At 41.3% G+C, this 20,683-nt stretch overlaps 1 protein-coding gene across 1 annotated transcript; it reads right to left on the bottom strand.

Moving 5' to 3' along the window:
- Positions 1–76: 76 nt before the first annotated feature.
- Positions 77–18,217, bottom strand: lonp2 (lon peptidase 2, peroxisomal). Its single transcript, XM_058387466.1, has 15 exons — positions 17,868–18,217; positions 16,148–16,382; positions 15,051–15,182; positions 14,719–14,841; positions 14,462–14,625; positions 13,282–13,376; positions 11,498–11,756; positions 8,911–9,052; positions 7,283–7,433; positions 6,916–7,042; positions 6,285–6,412; positions 4,815–4,933; positions 3,212–3,419; positions 2,787–2,977; positions 77–1,003 (listed from the first exon to the last, which is right to left on the bottom strand). The coding sequence occupies exons 1-15, from the start codon at positions 18,098–18,100 to the stop codon at positions 779–781; spliced, it is 2,532 nt and encodes an 843-aa protein (XP_058243449.1). The 5' UTR covers positions 18,101–18,217; the 3' UTR covers positions 77–778.
- Positions 18,218–20,683: the final 2,466 nt, after the last annotated feature.

Below are 20,683 nucleotides of genomic sequence, written 5' to 3'. Positions count from 1 at the left end.
CAGCTTACGAAAAATTGTTTTGGCTTAAAGATTCAAAGAAGTATCGCCAGCTTATAAAATAATCTGGGGCAACTGGTAGTATTCACAATAGTCTTTATTAATTTTTAAAATTCCAAAAGATTGTAATACACTGGTTTCACAACTGCGCCACTATACTTTTCAAATATTAAGTGATGCAATAATAAAGCTACTGGACATTACATTTCTCTAGATCAGAAATAATAATCAGTTCAGTGACTCGTTTCCTCAAACGTAGCAGAGGATCTGTAATTAGTAACAAAAGTACTTTTAACATCATTAATAATAAATGTAATTAGTGTCGATGCAGCAGTCTAATTTTTTTCATACAGTAAAGTTCTCCTTGCATCGACTGGTACAGACGTCCTCACGGTAACACGGACTTCTCTGCAAGCTTCTGTTGCCAAATTAGCAGCAACAACAGACACTTAAAACAATCTGTGTTTACATGCAGGAAGGCATGTTCATAGCATGAAATAATACATAGTATCATTAGATTTCTGATATCGGTGCATTGTTAAACATGAAGCTTTCTATTAGAGATTAGAGAGTAACTAAAATAAATCATAGGATCATCTCACACTTTATATCTATTAAAACTGGGTTTTGAAGCAGTACATTTTCTGAACTCTATGAGCTGAACCTGATGTTCACCCTAGTGTATTCAGTTTCATAGAAGGAGTGTGAGTGTGAGAGAGAGAGAGAGAGAGAGAGAGAGAGAGAATGAATGAATGAATGAGAACTCAGTGTGTTTGCAGTATCAGAGCTTGCTGCTAACCTGTGGGTATGCTACAGCTGCAGTAGGGAATCCACCATCAAAGGCAGCGTTAAGAACCTCGTCTAAAGTACTAGCTAGGACGAAGTCCAATTCGGCACGGATGTGGGCTGGAATCTCCTCTAGGTCCTTTTCGTTACGTTTGGGGAGGATGACTCGCTTGAGACCAGCACGATGAGCCGCCAGGACTTTATCCTTAATGCCACCCACCTGAAGAAAGACCAGGTACAGAGGATGATTTCACCGTGATATGACCTGCTGCTTTAATAAATAATGGCAGACAAATTAATTAGTGGGTAAAGATGCATCAGTAGCTACATTTTTATGAAAGGGTCTGGATTGTAGTAGCAATCAGGGGTGAACAAATTAGAAGTCATTAGAAGATTATGTGCTACATAATCTCAGATTTTGACTTTTTTTAAATGGTAGCTAACATACAGTAATTACGGTAATGTAAATTCCCATGTAGAGGATGACTTGGCTGTAGTCTGAAGTTGCATCATTTCTGCACTGTGGTCTCTCTACATGAGATGATATTTGAGTCTCATTAAGCATCTTCTCATTTTCTCACAATGGATCTCATTTATCAAGCTGGAGTATTTACACAAGCAATTCATGAAAATCCTGCAAGTTGGTGTTTTATTTAATGCTATGAAATTATTATTATTAATTATTAAAGCCAGCATTAAGTGAATGATCTGGTTTGTCTGCAAGCTGCAATGTGCCATGTACTCCCCAGTGTGGCAATGTGGACTTCCTTATGACATGTTAAACTGCTAAATCATTTTTATTGTTCTAGACGTGACTCAACATTCACTTCTATATCAGAGTTTTTTTGGCCATTATTTCTCATTTCTGCACTGTGAGCTTTGCCTTTTATGGGATTTTACAAGTGTCGCCAAATGCAAATTGAGAATACAGTGCAAGCATCTAGTCATTTTTGAGTGATTGGCATATATTCAAATATACACACAAGCATTTACAAAACCTTTGTAAGTTTGTAGAAAACATCAGTTTGGTTTCACCCATGTAAACTTGATAATTAAATTGATAAATGAGGCCCAATATATTTATTTGAAAGTTTATTGCATATAATAAGCAAAAGAGTTATATGAGCACTTTGCAACTGAATTTATTTTGCTTGGCTTTACCAGTGTTTTCAGGTATCTGTGTGTTCCTGATTCAGAAATGGTCATGCAGACATGGTCTACAATCAGAAGAAGCGTGTGCTATAATTAACTATTTGGAAGCACCTGACCATCACACGCATGTGTGGGCTTTCGCCAAGCTGTTGCCACAAAGTTAAAAGCACACAGTTGTACAGGATGTCTGTGTTTGTTGTACATTATACTTTATCTTTTACATGTATACACCGACCATAACATTATGACCACCGGCCTAATATGGTCCCCCTTTTCCTGCCAAAACAGCCCTGACCCACCATGCACTGTGTATCCTGACACCTTTCTATCAGAACCAGAATTAACTTCTTCAGCAATTTGAGCAACAGTAGCTTGTCTGTTGGATCGAATCACACGGGCCAGCCTTCGCTTCACCACATGCGTCACCCCTGCAGAAGAGCTGCAGTTTTGGAGATGCTCTGATCCAGTCGTCTAACCATCACAATTCGGCCCTTGTCAAACTCGCTCAAATCCTTACTCTTGCCCATTTTTCCTGCTTCTAACACATCAACTTTGAGGACAAAATGTTTACTTGCTGCCTAATATATCCCACCCACTAACAGGTGCCATGATGAGGAGATAATCAGTGTTATTCACTTCACCTTTCAGTGATCATAATGTTATGCCTGAATGGTGTATATTGTACTTGTACAACAAGCAGCTGAAAATAAAAGAAACAAATAACCCAGGCATCCAGGACAAGCTGTTTTTTCTGAACTGTCCACCCCTGATGTGTCTAATGCTTTTTGTGAGCCAACCAGGTAAGAACCCTTAGTGTATTGATAAACACAGTTTTTCTAGGTTTTCCTCACCGGTAGTACCAGGCCCCTTAGAGTGATTTCTCCTGTCATGGCAACATCAGAGCGCACGAGACGCCCACTGAACAGGGAGGCTAGACATGTTACAATAGTAACTCCAGCAGAGGGGCCATCTTTAGTGACTGCACCCGCAGGGAAGTGCAAGTGGATGTCAGTGCCCTCAAGAGGGTCAGCAGAGCCTGCCACTACACACACAAATATAATGTTAAATAAAATGTGACATCAACATAACAATAAGAACAGAGAACACCAGATGGTTTGCCAAAGAAATGCAATCAGAATTTTCACTTAATTACAAAAAAATTATGTTTTTCCTTCTTATAATGAATGACAGATCTTTCAAATGTTTATGTAAACAGTAATGTATATCATTAAAGTAATGAATACGTATGAAAAGATATTGTGTATGTGTGTCTCACTGTTTGTTAACTGGTAGATCTTGGCATTGCTGCGGAGCCAGCTGATAGCCAGATGTGCTGACTCTTTCATGACATCACCCAACTGGCCGGTTAGCGTGAGCTGACCTTCGCCCTCCATGCGACTGGCTTCCACAAACATGATCTCTCCACCAAGTGGACTCCAGGCCAGGCCTATAGCCACACCAGGTAGAGTCAGGCGCTCTGACACCTACAAACACACACACAGTTGCACAAGATGTCAAAGCAAGAGAGAGCATAAAAATCTGTGATCTATATTTGATCCATCTATGCCAAGGGGCATGAATTTTACAAGAAGAAGAAGAAGGAGAAGTCTTCAGGTCAGAGCCCAGTTGGGGAGGAAGTTGGGGTCAGCCATGATGCAGAATCCCTGGAGCAGAGAGGGTTAAGGGCCTTGCTTAAGGACCCAACAGTGGCAGCTCATACAACAGCTTGTTAACAGAAGCAGTAAAGAAGAAATCATATATGTTCAGTCATTTTTAATTATTAAGTGGACACACATGATGTGGATTGGACATCATTATACATCATAAAAATATGCACGACCAGTGTGGAAAAAAAAACTGCTCTGCCATTTGTGCCAACTTTGATACAAAAAATAAAACTTCGGTAGCTACTTGTTAACTGAATCCAGTTTTTCCAAATTAAATTGCAGAACATGTGGTCATTCAGTGAAACGGATATTTATCAGTGGCATTTTCAGAAAAATACCTTTACCTCAATTTTCTCCACAACTACCAGCCAGTTCTCCTCATCACTACCACCAAGCAGAGAGGATAAAGGCTAAGCTCTGAGATACATAGTTAGCCAACTGCATCTTTAAGGACTGCTGCCTGTGCAGCATAACACACTGAAGAAAGTGTTATCAACCCTCTTCTGCATACACCCGCTGGACTAGTGCCACTGTGACCTCCTGGAGAGAGAGAATATGGCATCCTTCCCACCCTTCATAGGACATTTTGCTCCATTGTCCCTAGTTTGTTTCAATTTACCTTTCAACCTCCAAACATTCATCTCCATGTTCATCTTATGTTAGCAACAAGCTAGCCAGTGTAATGTAACGAGTGATATATTTACCACCTTAAAAACAGCTGTTACAGATATAACAAGCAAATATGTCTTTATGTTGACCGAACTAAAGCAGATACTCATAAACAACAAAACTCTCTCAAAGGTCAGAAATGATATTTTGTTTAATGCTGATGCTGTGAGCAGCCATGTTGATTTGATGCCAGATTCTGATTCAATCTTGAGTCGACGAGAAAGAATTCTGAGCTGAGGAGGCATTTTCTTAGTCTGTTCCTATTTGGAGGTTTTAATCAACATCAGCATAAATTCATCCCTGGTCCATCAAGTTCCTGAGGTCTTAAAATGTTTTTTAAGGAGCTTTATAATAGAATTATATGGTAAAAATGTAAACTGGCTTTCAAAGGATCTCAGACATCCCTACACAACTCAAACCTTATGAAGAGGTCAAGAATGCAGAACCCCAGACAAGCAGCAACATCTGCACTCCGCTAGGACTTGGGGAAATGAAACATTTGGCCAAGAGAAAGGTTTGGAACTGATCTGGCTGTGCGCTAACCTCCATCTCAAAGAGATGTGGCCCCAAAATGTCTTTGAGAGCAACGTGGTCAATGACGATGGGCATCTCGGGAGGAGCTGCCAAGTCGGAATCCCGTCCTGTCCCTGCTCGATCCTGACCTGATGGGATAGAAAGGGAAAGAAAGATCAGTTATAAGTGTACAGTGAAACCACATCAGGGATTTTTTTCCCCTCAGTACTGGAACATTCAGGACATTATTTGAGGTTTTAGGGGCGGGTGTTATGGGGGATGTGTGAGACGTCAGGTCAGGAGAAGAGGGAAGGAGGAGAAGAGGGGGGCAGCACAGAGGCCCACTGAGGGGTGAGAGCAGGTGCACCTCTTATTTTTGGGAAAGTGAATGGTGTAGACATGTGTGTATGCTAATCTATTGAGACTTATTAGTATGCACGTGTCACTGACTACCCACAAGTCATGTGACTCAGCTGACACACACTGTTTTTTTTTTTTGTTTTTTTTACAACACAACAGTAGCCATTCATTATTTGTTCATTCGAGAGAAAATAGTGAGACGGAACAGCAGGCTCTTGTCTCTGATCACAATCACAAAGTTGCATTCAGACTGTCAGATAGGTATGTTACTTGGAAATAGAGACATGTTCAATTAAAAAGGCACGGGGTTAAGAGAGCCACTCTCATTCAGGTTTTCTGTTCGCCTTTGTGGCCAGCCCATGCTGGACAAGAGGAGGTGAAGCTTAATCAATCAGATGCAGACTCCCCTGCCCCCTACTGTGTTAACTGGCACTGTGACCGCTCATCTTACACACGAGCAGCTGCACTGAGACAAGGGGAGGGTGAGGGGACACGAGGCCGGCTGTTAGCACCCTTTCCCCCCCTCTAGCCCAGTGCTAAAGGACCTGATGATGGGCGTGTCTGTGCAAGTGTGTTTATTCATATTGGTTGAGGGAGCTTCCGCATTTTTCAGCGTGTGTGAGTGCATGTGTTAATGTGTGAAATGTAATATACTGTACATCATTCGTTTCTGTCTGTTTTTTTTTTCAGGGCGTCTGTGGGTGCTTAAAAGAGTCTTAAATCGTCTGAAATTAATTTTGCACAGATTAAAGGCCTCAGTAAGTGTTAAACTGCCTTCAATTCGGCCTCAAGTTCACTGGATTTTAGACTACAGACCTTAGCATGCAAATCCGGTTTTCATGGGGCTTTAAAAAAAACACGTAAAAAGTATTAAGTATATATGCACACAATGTGTCTTCATGAACATGTGGAAATTTCATTGTACAAACTGCTGTTTAGTAGTTGAACATGTTTTTATGTGGGGTGTGGCATGTAAGTGAGACTGTGCCCAGCTCAGCAGTCTTTGTGCGGTATTCTTTAGTGTGTGTGAAGAGAGCACACTAAGCACTAAAGCACTGACTGCACACACATACAAACACTCTTTATAATAAGTCATACATTAAGCTTATTATTGGCATTAGAACTGCTTCAGAATCGTACCTGCTCCAGATTCATTGGACAAGTCCGATCTTGACATCTTATGACCTTCTGCCACCTTCACAGCCACCGCCCGACAGATGGCTCCAATCTTCCTCTCCAGAGAGCGCACACCAGCTTCTCGCGTGTACCTAAACATTCACAGACACACACACTTGCTACTCTCATTCCTGGATTTGAGGCTTGGCTCACATATAAATGGCCTTTTCACGTTTTTATATCCATTACATCTCTCTCAGAAGACACTGGAATAACAAAATTGTAATAATCAGACAGAATGCAACTCTTCTCCCTGTGGTCATCCTTCTGATTAGAACACCAATGCGCTGCAAATCAGCTCTCCTATGACCTAACCAAAATTCCTGTTGGTTTTGGTTTTAGTCTTCACATTTAGACTTACTGCCAAGTTGACTCATTAATTGCTAGTAGAGTAGCAGCAGGGCGATGAGTGTGTGGGTGGGGATGTGGGCTACACTTTCTTTATGTCTGTCTGCCTCTGAGTCAACCCGCTGACCTGATTTATCTGTCTGGATACAGTAATCCCTCATCTCTGTTCTATTTAGTATGTGTGTGTGTGGGGGTGGGTGTGTGGGTGGGTGATGGTATAAATGAGAGAAAAAGTGTGCACATTTACTTGCTGATGATTTCCTGTGTGGTGTCTTGCGGGATCTGGAGCTGCTGAGGAGTGAGTCCATGCTGCTCCAGCTGATGGGGGATCAGGTGCCGATGAGCGATTTCCACTTTCTCCTCCTGTGTGTATCCTAGAAAGGTCACACACACACACACACACACACACAATAAGAATACAAAGCATGACGCAATTATCCATTCATACTACTACAAAGCCATCTGCCTAATTGGTAGCGTCACTAAAATGTGCTCACTGTTGTGAAAATCAGTAATCAATATAGTAAAGACCAATCAGTCATTCAGAATAAGGAAAGCTCTCATTTCACTGACACCCCATACACCACTGTGACCTTTCACCCATGAACTCTGACCTGGCACATGCAGCACCTCCATTCTGTCCAACAGAGCAGGGGGGATGGTTGATGTGGTGTTTGCCGTGGCGATGAAGAGGACTTGCGAGAGATCAAAGGCCACATTGAGGTAGTGGTCAGTAAAACTGTGGTTTTGTTCAGGGTCCAGAACCTGATCAGCAGCAGAGAGAAATAGATATCTACTTATGAAATTATGACATACAGTATTTTAGATTTAAACAGTGATGATCTACAATCAGGATGCTGAAAGCCAAACTATTTAGACATCAGAAACCAAATGGCCTTTCTATTCTTGAACCCTGGAGAGGTCAAGTTGACAGAGCAACTGCATCACCATTACAGTGTGCAACAACACTGTTCTTCAGTTATGAGGATAGATCAGACAGACATATTAACACTGTGCCTTTGTTTGACTGCTATGTAATGACCACTTTATAGGGTTTTGAAAACTGTGCCAAGAACAATGACAAGACAAATTATGCATCTTGACAAAAATAAAAAATACTTTATACTTAAAAACCATACATAAGGAAGTAATAAGCATAACAGAATACTCAGCAAATGTGTACCACATATGATTAGAAAGCATTCTAGTTGATTTGTGCTGCGTTTGTGCTGTAAAAACTATTTTGGTACCTTAATAATGATACAACGATGCTTTTAGCATTCAAATGTGTTTTTTCAGTGTATGTGCAACTCTGCAGAATTGTGTGACAGACACTCCTGAGTACCATTAGTGCCCTTTGACATCAACTTAGAGCAGATACCAAATACTGCATGATTTTTGTTATATATCAGCAACCAAAAGCAATATGCACTGTTCCCTTTTTCAACTACAAAAAGTTCCAATACATGTACATGTGCTCTTTCAGTAAACCTACTAAAGGTTCTATCTGATGTTAAACCGTAATTATAATATGGTGGTATACGTCTTGAGTGAGCTGTTTTGTATAATTGAGGTTTTGAAACACAACACAAAAGATTGGTGTTTGTCTTAAAGGCAGCTCTTGCTCAAGTCCAAGAGCTAAAAACAACTGTTATCTGCAATTTCTTGCAAAGATTATACTCGTGATTAATCAGCAAACACATCAGGCTGCTGTAGGTCCAGCGTATGTTGTGGTCACATACACACAAACCAAAAACACAAACATTGAAGCACACAGTGCAGTGTAGGCCTGTCCACACAGACAGAGGCACTAAAAGCGTAAATGTTTCCCGCTGATGAAATGACAGTCAATAAGCACGCACTCTCTTTCGTCTCTTTATGTGGCACACCAAGTGGGAGACATAATTAACACTGCTTCCTGAGCATTTCCAGGAAGAAGAACGCTAACACACAGGTGGCCTGGGTCACATTGGGACAGAGGGGCACAGCCTGTGTAAGGTTACCGTGCCATGGTCAACACACTGCTGTTTTTACAGTGCAACCACATGCCTCCTTTATTTTCATCTCTCAGGTCATAGCTCCGTTTTCAGCTTGAGGGTGTACAGCTTTGTTTGCTTGTTGACGTCTTTATTTTAGCATCCTCCTCCGAACTGGATTTGTCTTTTGCTTAAGTAAGGAAGGGAAAATTCTACTACTACAAAGCATTGGATCAGAGCAGGGCAGGCCTAACAGGACCACTCACCTCCAGCAGGGCAGCAGCGGGGTCTCCCTGCAGGCTCTTGCCCAATTTGTCCACTTCATCCAATAAAAATACAGGATTGTTGACACCAACAGTCTTCAGGCCATTGATGATGCGGCCAGGCATGCTGCCCACGTAGGTTCGCCTAAGGATAAAAAGAGGAGGATACAAGGTTAGGGGGCGTGGGATAGCAGGCGAACAGGAGTGGGAGAGATACATTAGAGTTAATTGGAAATAGTGCTATCAGGACCAGCGCTTTGTGCTAATAGGAAGGACACTTTAACACATCAATATGTTTGGCAAGCCTTCAAGCTAGCGGAGAATTAAAAACACCAAGCCAAGATGAGTAAGGCATGGATTTCCTCCTACTCGTCTAGCTCACAGGGAGGGTGATCCAGACTAATGTAGGGTACACATATTATGACGCATAATTGCAGACATGAGGAGGAAGTGCTGATGTTATTACTGTACAATAATAACTCTTACGAAACAGTGGTGGAGTGTGCACTACAGATCTCCATGATTGTCGAAGGTTAACTCAGGATAACTGCTACACAAATTCTTTCATCCTGTTCACACTTAAGCTAGTCCTGGAGCCTATCCTGGAAACACTGGGCACAAAGCAGGAATACACCCAGTCCATGGCAGAGCACCATGCATGCAGACACATTCGGATCTTGGGGCAATTTATACAGTCGAGTTCAGAAGTATTTGTACAGTGACAATTTTTCATAATTTTGCCTTAATTTTGTGTACTCCCTAAAAGGATTTGAAACGAAACAATCAAGGTGTGATACTGAAGTGTAGACTTTCAGTATTATTTCACGGGATTAACAACAATTTTGCAATAACTGTTGAAGGCAAAACTGAAGGCAGAAAAACCCACAAAGGAGCTGCAACTAAGGGAGGCTGCTGTAAAGTGCTGGCAAAGCATCTTAAGAGAGGAAACTCCCGGTGATGTCGATGGGTTCCAGACTTCAGGCACTCGTACTTTGCATCCAAGTATTTATAATAATCTTTATAGCCTAAATGTTTCATGTAATAATTTTCCTGAATTAAAGCTGAAAGTCTACACTTCAGTCACGACTTGATTGCTTCATTTCAATTCGGTGTGGTGGTGTACAGAGGCAAAAGTACGAAAATTGTGTCACGGTCCAAATACTGTACCCGAATACAGTAACCAATCCATCTACTGGCATGTTTTCCAGGAGGAGGGAGGAAACTGGAGAATCTGGGAAAAAGTGCTGGGGTTTAATAGATCAAAACTTGTGTTAAAGGGCTTTTCGCTGAAATGGAGGGAAACTCACAGGGACTTGTCCTAACCTGCAGGCCTTGATGTCATGTAACCCCGTCGGTCTCTATAGTGACCAGAGATCAGAGAGAACATCAAAAGATGACCTCATAGCGCAGCTTGGAGCGGTGAAGCTCAGGTTCCCTCACATTACTCAAGGCAATATGTAATGTCTCACAGGCTTCAGCCTACACCTGGCTTCATCCATGTAATAAGCATAGAGGATTTAAGGATGATTACATTCCTATGACAGCAGAACTATATTAACATTTATTTTATTGCAGTATGGAACTATTCAAACTTCCATTTAAACTTGGATTAAGGACTACAGATGGACACCACATTTATTCATAAAGCGTATATAAGCCATTGACAGTGGTTGCACATTTTCACTAAAGTTAGCCTGGATTTCTGGATCAGATTGTGTGATAGCCCTTGGTAGTGATAACAGCTGCAGTGACTTGATACTATCTGATGCCCTTGGTGTTTAGCATTTTCCAAAAGTCCTCTGTTAGCCAAATCTGTATATCCCACCATCTGCATATCCCATCATTGGGGGTTAGGGTCAGAGCGCAGGGTCAGCCATGATGCAGCGCCCCTGGAGCAGGGTGGATTGGGGGCCTTGATCAAGGGCCCAACAGTGGCAGCTTGGCAGTGCTGGGGCTTGAACCCTGTCAATGACCCAGAGCCTTAACCAATTGAGCTACCAATTATATGCTAATAAAAATATTCTCATAGATACATTTTCTCTCTAAATAATCACCCTGCCTCACGCTTTGTGCATCCGATTCATGGTACCTTTTGCTTATTTTTTTAACCACCTTTCCTCACGGATAGTCTGTTAGCTCAAGTCAGCCACCATTACACTCTCTATTAAAGATACTGTTTAAACATCATAAGAAGTCTGATTAGGTCACTTTCACTGGAAGAAGATGTAAATACCTCCTGCTGATATTTACACAGTGTACAGTCTGCTTTTCTTTGTTTGCTATCATTAAACGTGTAATATATCCAGATCACTAGCATTATGTGTCGTCTGTTCAAAAGAGCAATGACATACACTAGGTTTACATTACACCGTATGACTTGGTATCAGATGTTGGTACTGCACATATTTTACGAGTATGAGTTAACACTGATACCTATATCACAACTGATTCGTCCCTAATCTTTCATGATTTGTGCACTAATTCCAAACAGTGATATGCTTCAATTATGTTAACACCCTGAATTTCCGAAAAAAATGATCCTAAACAAGATAAATAATATCTATATGTTTAGAATAGTGAGTGTGTGTACCTGTGGCCACGGATGTCTGATTGATCACACACCCCTCCTAGGGCGATACGGTGAAACTCCCTGCCCAGGGTTCGGGCAATGGAGCGGCCAACACTAGTTTTTCCCACACCTGGGGGCCCCACAAAGCACAGAATAGGACCTTTAAGGGAGCTCTTGAGCTGCCGTACTGCAAGGTACTCCAGCACCCGCCTCTTCAGCTTCTCCAGAGCATAGTGATCATTGTCCAGAAGCACCCGAGCAGCACAAATGTCCAGGCAATCTGAACAGAAAGCAAGGAGCAAGTTGTCATAAATTATAACAGTAATAACATTACAGCAAATCAGTGTTCACTCTGCGCACACACACATATATATATATACACACACACACAAGTTGAGCTGAACGGAATCTGGGCATTCTGTCAGAGGCATACGAATCATCACCAGCTCATATAACAGAACACACACACACTCACACAAAGCTGTCCACACGAGGCAACAAAACCAGGGTAGAGAAATGGTCTGAACTGCCTTTGTATATAAATCAGAAAATGAAATCATTACACATGCACTCCTCATCTTTGAAGACATTGTTTTTATTAGTCTTTGAGATACAAAATATCTGCACTTTCCATATAATAAATCTGAATCTTTCCATGCGGAGTCATCCTATGTAAGTGCATGAAATTAGTACAATTTACTGTCTGTATTATTTTTCAAAAATACTGGCTATTAGTATCAGTCAGCAAGTTATATTTCCGTCACCAGTTGCACAACATCACGAATGTGTGGTGGAAAGCAGCCAAGGAAAAACTGGGCTCGTCTATTGTTGTTTTTCTCTAGTTTAAACAAAGTACTGAAATGTAGGAAAGCGCTCCCCCTTGTGGACACCAGTGCAGGAATACAGCAAGAAATAAGATCAATAACTGTAACTGCATAAAAATAGCGTAGTATTTTAAATTTTTTTGCTAACTATTACATAACAGCTGAAACAATCAAAAACTAAAACACGATACGTTACAAAACTGTTCTTCGTTTATTCTGAATGATATTAGTGCAAATGGAAGACAAATTGCAGATTATATTAATACGTTATAGTTAATAAATATTATGTCATAATATTACAGAAAGAAAAAAGTATAATTATATATGTTGATGCATCTTAAAGCTGTTAAAGTTGTTAAAGCGTTATGTTTTCCACCAAGGGAAAGTACAGATGACTGCAGTTTTTCTGTAATACAACACTTCGTCTGTCCAAGAAGGTGAATAACTGTTTATAACGGGGCTATAGAAAGTTTGTACAGGAACTGGCTTGTTTTGTGAACACAAAAAAAGATGCTGGGTCAGTCATTAACTAATAAACAATTGTTAGCATTGTCAAATTGCTGTGCTGTAATATAAAACACTTCAGAGCATGTTGAAATTGAAAAATAAATGTCATTGATTATTTTCCTATAACAGAACATTCTGCCATGTTTCCTTCTTTACATAATCAACTGAAGTCACATTATAATGTTATAGTTTTGATGTGGGGATGTGGTTTAGTTTAGTGGTTATGGTGTTGGACTACTCATTAGAAGGTTGTGAGATCAAAGGTCCCAGGTCCACCAAGCTGCCACTGCTGGGCCCCTGGGCAAGGCCCGTAACCTTCGATTGCTCAGTTGTATGAAAAAGAGATAAAAATGTAAGTTGCTCTGGATGAGAGCGTCTGCCAAATGCCGTAAATGATGTTTGTGTTCTATCAACATTAAATAAAAAACAGAACTATATGAATTTGTGGCATTTATGTATAAATAAAACTCTCACCCTTGGTGCTCTTACTCCATGGCAGCTCCACCATGAGCTCCAGGTAATTGCGTGTGAGAGCATACTCTGGCATGGACTGGGGCATCTTCTTCAGACTACATACAAACACAGAAGGTTAGGTTAATTAAATTCTCATGCAGAGAATAACAAAACAAGCCTGGCACCAAGTTCTGGAAAAAATATTCTAAATATCACATTATAATTATATCATACTAAAATCTCATAAATCATTTCCTGTCTTTTCTTTCGATCATCATAAAGAAATATTAAATACAAAGTCTTCAGACCTGCATCTCCCCAAAGACCTGCACTGGCTCACAAGTGATTCTTGTCCAAGCTAATGTAGTGAGGCATTCATGTAGTAAGCAATATAGGCTCATTTAAGATCTAGGTTGTGATTCTGTTCATTCCCAAAAGCTGGTTTCAACCTTAAAACTTTTTATACAGCGAAAGAGACAACTGCAACAGACCCTACAATATAAACACAATGTTGCCAAAAGTTCTGGGACATCTTCCTTTACATGCACAAGAATGTAATATGGATTTGGCCCACCCTCTGCAGCTATAACAGCTTCAACTCTTCTGGGAAGGAGTGTGTTTATGGGAACCATTCCTCTTGACGCACATTTGTGAGGTCAGGCACCGATGTTAGACGAGAAGGTCTGGCTCACAGTCTCTGCTCTAATTCATCGCAAATGTGTTCAGGTTGAGGTCAGGACTCAGTCAAGTTCCTCCACACCAAACTCTCTCATCCATGTCTTTATGGACCTTGCTTTGTGCACTGGTGTACAGTCATGTTGGAACAGGAAGGGGTCATCCCCAAACTGTTCCCACAAAGTTGGGAGCATGAAATTGTCCAAAATGTCTTGGTATGCTGAAGCATTAAGAGTTCCTTTCGAGGAAATCACCATTGCCTGCTTCTACTTAAATGCCCTACTTTCATGATATAATATCACTGTAGCATGAACTTTTTACATTTACCATAAATTTCACCCAAAAGCCAAATATCCTTAACTTTTTGTGAGTAGTGTATTAGGTTTTTTTGTGAGGGAGGATTCATTCAGCTGTCTTGTGTATACAGTTCATAAAACGTAAAACACACCAGAGAGTGTGTACTGATATGTCATTTTATAAAAATACTAGCATGAAGCGGAAACAGAAGTGTTCAGGCTGTACATACCGCTTGAGTTCTTTTAAACATACACGTAGGGCAGACTCAGGCATTGCCGCCTCATTCACCTTCCTCTCCAGCACAGCCATGTCATCACCCTCCTCATCCTCACCTTCCTCCTCCAGAGAGAACTGGCGGCCAGGGAGCACACCACCTTTGCGGATAACCAGTACCTGCAGGACAAAGCATTACCATGACTGGCATCAGTGGGTGAAAAAGCAAAGGTGATAGGATGAAGAGTATATGGTGAGCACTGACAGACCTACCCTCTTTTCATCTTCAGGTTTGGGTTTACGAGTCTTCTGCAGCAGTTTGAGCCCCTCAATCTGTCTGGTGAGCATAGGAAGAGTCTTCTTAAATCGCTCCTCCAGATCTACTGCATTCAGAACCTACCATCAAACCATAAAACCAAGAGGTTTGTATGAAGATTACTAATTATTTATACAAAAAAAAATACATAAATGAATGAATGAGAATTCAGTGCAGACTAAAAGAGAGGACAATGAAATTCCAGCAAAATATATCACCTGGTACAACTAAAATATTTAGCTTGCACAATATAAAAAGCATATCCCAATTTGAATTTATGACCACGTACCTGGAGTTTCTCTGTGTTGGAGGTACGGATCATGGCGGCGAGCACGTCAGGCAGGGTTTCTCGGGGCAGGCTATCGAGTAGCCGCCTCAGCTTCGCTACCACAGGCACAGACATATCCAGCATTCCCACTAACTGTACAAACACAATGAAATTATAAAAAAAAAAACATGCTGGTAGGAAATATTCTTTATATGTATAAAACTGGGTTAGACTGCTAATAATTTGACATGTTTCCGCTGCCAAGACAAGTCTATAAGCTCAACCCTGCACCTGCAGGCTTACTTAAAGGGAAAACAAAATCTGAGAATTCATTTACAAACTGTATTTTATTACATTTGCTTTGTGTATAGCAAGTACTACAAGGTATCTTATCATACAAGGTCTATGGCTTTAGGTGATAACATCATGTTTTGCTTAATTTGTGTTTTCACCTCAGAAAACATCTCTGTCTGCTCCAAGGTAGCTCAACATAAAATGCAGATCGAAATCTAGATACCACAGTCATCTACAGCCAGACGAGCTATGCTCTGCAGGTGGGAGGAATGAAATACTATCTGTATACAGAGCAACACCAGACAATTATGGGTGCCTGTGAGCTCATGTATGCAGAAGAGGGCAATTTCCTCCAAGTGTTTGCACTTTACATCAAATGTTTTTACTTTCATATGGCTGTATAGTCATAACTGAGAGCAAATAGGCCTATTTAATACTCCCTTACCATTTGGACATTTCTTTAAATGAGGGCAAAAATAAACAAAAGCATAGAAGAAAAAAAATAGATCTATTCAAATGCCAAATCAAGAGGACAAATAAAGTCAAACGCACATGAAGGTGAGCATTATTGTTTTCAACATTTTTTAGTTAAGAAAAAAAAAATCACCTCTCTAGGCTTTTGTGTCATCCTTATTAACCCACTGATGTGTTGCTGATCATAGATTAGTATTATGGCTCAGGTATCTTCATATGGCTATATTATTCAAGATATCAGCTATTTACAAGCTTGAACAGAGAAGCAGCAAAGAGAAATGAGGCAAGAAGAAACTACACAGAGACGATTAAAAGGAATGAATGTGTGTGTACCCCCACCCCTACGCCACCTGCACTGCAGCCTGGTAGAACTTTTGAGAAAGTTCTCCCAGGCCTCCATCCAGCTGCTGTCCCTCTGTGTACTGCTCCAGCTTGTCCAGCTGCTCCACCACAGCCACAGGGAAAGGTCTCTCCCTCAGCAGCTGCGTCACACGGAAACGGCACAAACCCGTGATGAGCAGTGTGTAGTGTGGCTTTGGCCAGTTACTGCCCACTACTTGGACTGCTAGGCCTGCTGTACCAATGCTGCAAGAACATAAGGCATCATGAGTGCACTGATTTATATGGACTGATTATTTGTCTCACCATGTTTATAGAGCCCCATGACTTCTCTGCAAAGCAAAAAAAAAAAAAAAAAAACAGAATCACAGATCTGAGGCTTAAAAACAGATTTCAGACATAAACCTGTACAGAATTTGGACATTTGTGGACAATATTTTTGTATGATAATATTATACCAGCTGGATATTGTAGTATTTACTTTTCTTTTCGCATTTGTAAACAACATGGAATTCAGCACCTGTACTTTAAAGTCAACTGTATATTAAAGTTATGTTGGTTAGCAGGTTTTATGGAACTTATCCTCAAACTGTTCCACAAAGTTGGGAGGAAAAAATTGTCCAAATATGTCTTGGTATGCTGAAGCATTAAGAGTTCCTTTCACTGGAACTAAGGGGCCAAGCCCAACACCTGAAAAACAACACCTGAACTCAAGGCTTTGGAGGGGTGTCGCAAAACTTTTGGCAATATTTAGTTGCTGATTTATCTGAACAACACCTTCGTTCCCTGAAATCTACAATGAATGTCACTGAAGTGCAGATGTATTACGAAGTGAATAGGAATAAAATCGATCTATCATCTCTGGCTAATGATCAATTCAGACCAGCAAGTCTCTTGAACTCTAACCCACTCCACTGCTTACATCCTACTGAAACATGGGAAATAGTGAGATAATATTTAAACCTTCCTCTGAATGAGCACAGTGCTCTCCTTTCAGCAAACAATAAATGAATCTCACTATAAAGAAAGGCAAAATTATTTATTTTACCTCATTAGGAGCGTGGCACTATTTCTAGTGTTGCATTGTTAGTTTTTTTAGTTATTTATTGATTGGGAAGAAAAAGATAATACACGTTAAACTGTGTAGTAATCAGACTGGTATAAACAGTGAGCAGACTGTGTAGTCTGTTTGGTATTTGCATAAAGTCACAGAAAGTGCTCTGGGCTGAAAAGGAAAATTTAGTGGGTTAAACAGACAGGCAGTAAAGTTTAAAACTGCCGGTGAGCAGGATAAAGCACTATCTGGCAACCATGCTCAGAATGCTGGTAGCTAGTACAACAAGGTTAAAGTCCGCAAAGATTATTCTAGAAAAATCCCTCGTTCTCACCTGTGCAGCAGTGGGAATCAGGGATTCCTAAATTGGAAATCTGAAACCTAGTCTATGAAACCCAGTACACTATTTTTTAGTAACACATAGCAAATGCAAAACTTAAAAAATTAAAACTGGTCGTGTTTGCTCTCCACTTTAAGCTTACTGCATATTGAGTCAGTATTGTCCCCCAAATACACAATGACTAAATAACAACGTAATGACACTCTTAACAGTAAGTTTAATATATGTAATATTTATATAAATGTATAAACACATTGCTACGTTGCTTCAGTTATTAGCAGCTTCCCGTCAGGCAGACCTTGAGCCAGAGACAGAGTGCCTGCCTGCGGGGACTGACCTGTGTAAGGAGGGGAGCTCCTCACTGTCCTGCTCCGGGTCCTTGGTGTTGGGGATCACTCCTATGATGGTGCTCTTCAGTGAGGTTCCCTTCAGCAGCCTGCTCCTCACGAGCTGCATGTTTCTCGCCGAGTCCACGCTAATTCTCATCGTCGAGCCTGGCAAAAGAACCCCTTCATGAGTTAATAGTAAAGGCAAACGGCTGGGTATCTGAATCCCACTGCTGGAAGACATCGCCAAGTGGTTTTTGGTTGTTTTTTTTTGCGCACTTTATTTATAAACCACAAATCTCCGGATAAACAATCAGTGACAGTTCGTCGGGTGAGGAGCGAAGACGAATCAAAATAAAAAACGCGAAGTACGGCAGACACCCTGGGACATACAGTAACGCCCCCTGTGTTTGAATTTCAGAATGACACCCGACTACACTATATTGCCAAAAGTTTTGGGACACCCCACCAAATCATTGAATTCAGGTGTTGTTTTTCAGGGGCTGGGCTCGGCCCTTAGTTCCAGTGAAATGAACTCTCAATGCTTCAGCATAGCAAGACATTTTAGACAATTTCATGCTCCCAACTTTGTGGGAACAGTTTGGGGATGACCCCTTCCTGTTCCAACACCAGTGCACAAAGCAAGGTCCATAAAGACATGGATGAGTGAGTTTGGTGTGGACGAACTTGACTGGCCTGCACAGAGTCCTGACCTCAACCCGACAGAACACCTTTGAGATGAATTAGAGTGGTGACTGTGGGCCAGACCTTCTCGTCCAACATCAGTGCCTGACCTCACAAATACGCTTCTAGAGGAATGGTCAAAAATTCCTGTGAAAAGTCTCCCAGAAGAGTTGAAGCTGTTCTGCACAGGGCGGGCAAACTCCATATTACATTCACGTGCATGTAAAGGCAGACGTCTGAAGTTTTGAAGTTTTGGCAACATAGTGTGTTATCCGAACAGAGACTTGGCACTTATCATTTGTCCTGTACATGTTGTTTTATACTATGCTGGCAGAAAATTGCATAGGGTCAACAGTAATGCAAAACAGAGGAAACCCGAGGTATAATTCAATTTCACATATTAGATAATGTCTCAAATGAATAAATAAACAAATAAATTGTATTTATCTTTATGCTTTCTCCTACGCGGACCAGAAGTTCTTTTCATAATACTTAATGGTGTGCGTGACTTTTATTTTGCATTGTCCTCACGGAGTAGAGCTTGTAGACTCAGTCCATCGGTAAAGCCGGTATATTCTCATTCATTCATTCATTCATTCATTCATTCATTCATTCATTCATTCATTAATCAATCAATCAATCAATCAATCAATCAATCAATCATTCGTTCATTCATTTATTCATTCATTAGCTGAGGTCTGACAAATCGTTTTAATATTTAGGACATATTACGCATGTGCACTTTTGCACGCCCGTCAATGCGTGATTCTTCAAGCTGTAAGCAAACTCTACGCAAACAGTCTCGCGCAGCAACGCAAGGGGCTCCGCAACTCCCGCAGGATTTCTTAGCGTCTGCCAAGCACAACATAACTGAAAAGGAATGCATGACCGGATATAGTAGCGTTCCGTTCCGCTGTCGTCTCTAATTTGCGCAGATGCGTAGAGTATTATGTAGTAGTCATAATGCTAAAAGTATTTTACAACCATAGTTTATAAAATATGCTACATACACCGATCAGCCATAACATTATGACCACCTGCCTAATATTGTGTTGGTCCCTCATTTGCTGCCAAAACAGCCCTGAATCGTCGAGGTATGGACTCCACTAGATCTCTGAAGGTGTGCTGTGGTATCTGGCACCAAGATGTTAGCAGCAGATCCTTTAAGTCCTGTAAATTGCGAGGTGGGGCCTCCATGTATCGGATTTGTTTGTCCAACACATCCCACAGATGCACGATGGGATTGAGATCTGGGGAAATTGGAGGCCAAGTCAACACCTCAAACTTGTTGTTGTGCTCATCAAACCATTCCTGAACCATTTTTGCTTTGTGGCACGGTGCATTATCCTGCTGAAAGAGGCCACAGCCATCAGGGAATACCTTTTTCATTAAAGGGTGTACATGGTCTGCAACAATGCTTAGGTAGATGGCACGAGTCAAAGTAGCATCCACATGGATGGCAGGACCAAAGGTTTCCCAGCAGAACATTTCCCAAAGCATGACACTGCCTCCACTGGCTTGCCTTCTTCCCATATTGCATCCTGGTGCCATGTGTTCCCCAGGTAAGTGACACACATGGACCCGGCCATCCACGTGATTTAAATATACCACTATATACCACTACAACTGAGCAATTGAGGGTTAAGGGCCTTGCTCAGGGGCCCAGCAGTGGCAGCTTGGTAGACCTGAGATTCAAACTCACCACCTTCTGATCAGTAGTCCAACATCTCAACCACTAAGCTACTACATCCCCGCTGATGCTTACTTGCACATTGTTGCCACTTTCAGCATTGCACAGGGGTCAGCATGGGCACCCTGACTGGTCTGCAGCTATGCAGCCCCATATGCAACAAACTGTGATGCACTGTGTATTCTGACACCTTTATCAGAACCAGCATTAACTTCTTCAGCAATTTGACGGTCTGTTGGATCGAATCACACGGTCTAGCCTTCGCTCCCCACGTGCATCAACAAGCCTTGGCCGCCTATGACTCTGTCGCCGGTTCACCACTGTTCCTTCCTTGGACCACTTTTGATAGATACTGACCATTGCAGACCAGAAACACCCTGCAGCTGCAGTTTTTGAGATGCTCTGATCCCAGTCGTCTAGCCATCACAATTTGGCCCTTGTCAAACTCGCTCA

This window comes from Hemibagrus wyckioides, linkage group LG04 (assembly GCF_019097595.1).
Source record: "Hemibagrus wyckioides isolate EC202008001 linkage group LG04, SWU_Hwy_1.0, whole genome shotgun sequence".
Classification (NCBI taxonomy): Eukaryota; Metazoa; Chordata; class Actinopteri; order Siluriformes; family Bagridae; genus Hemibagrus; species Hemibagrus wyckioides.
Note: the sequence above shows the minus strand (reverse complement) of the source record. Positions and strands in the feature narration are given on the sequence as shown.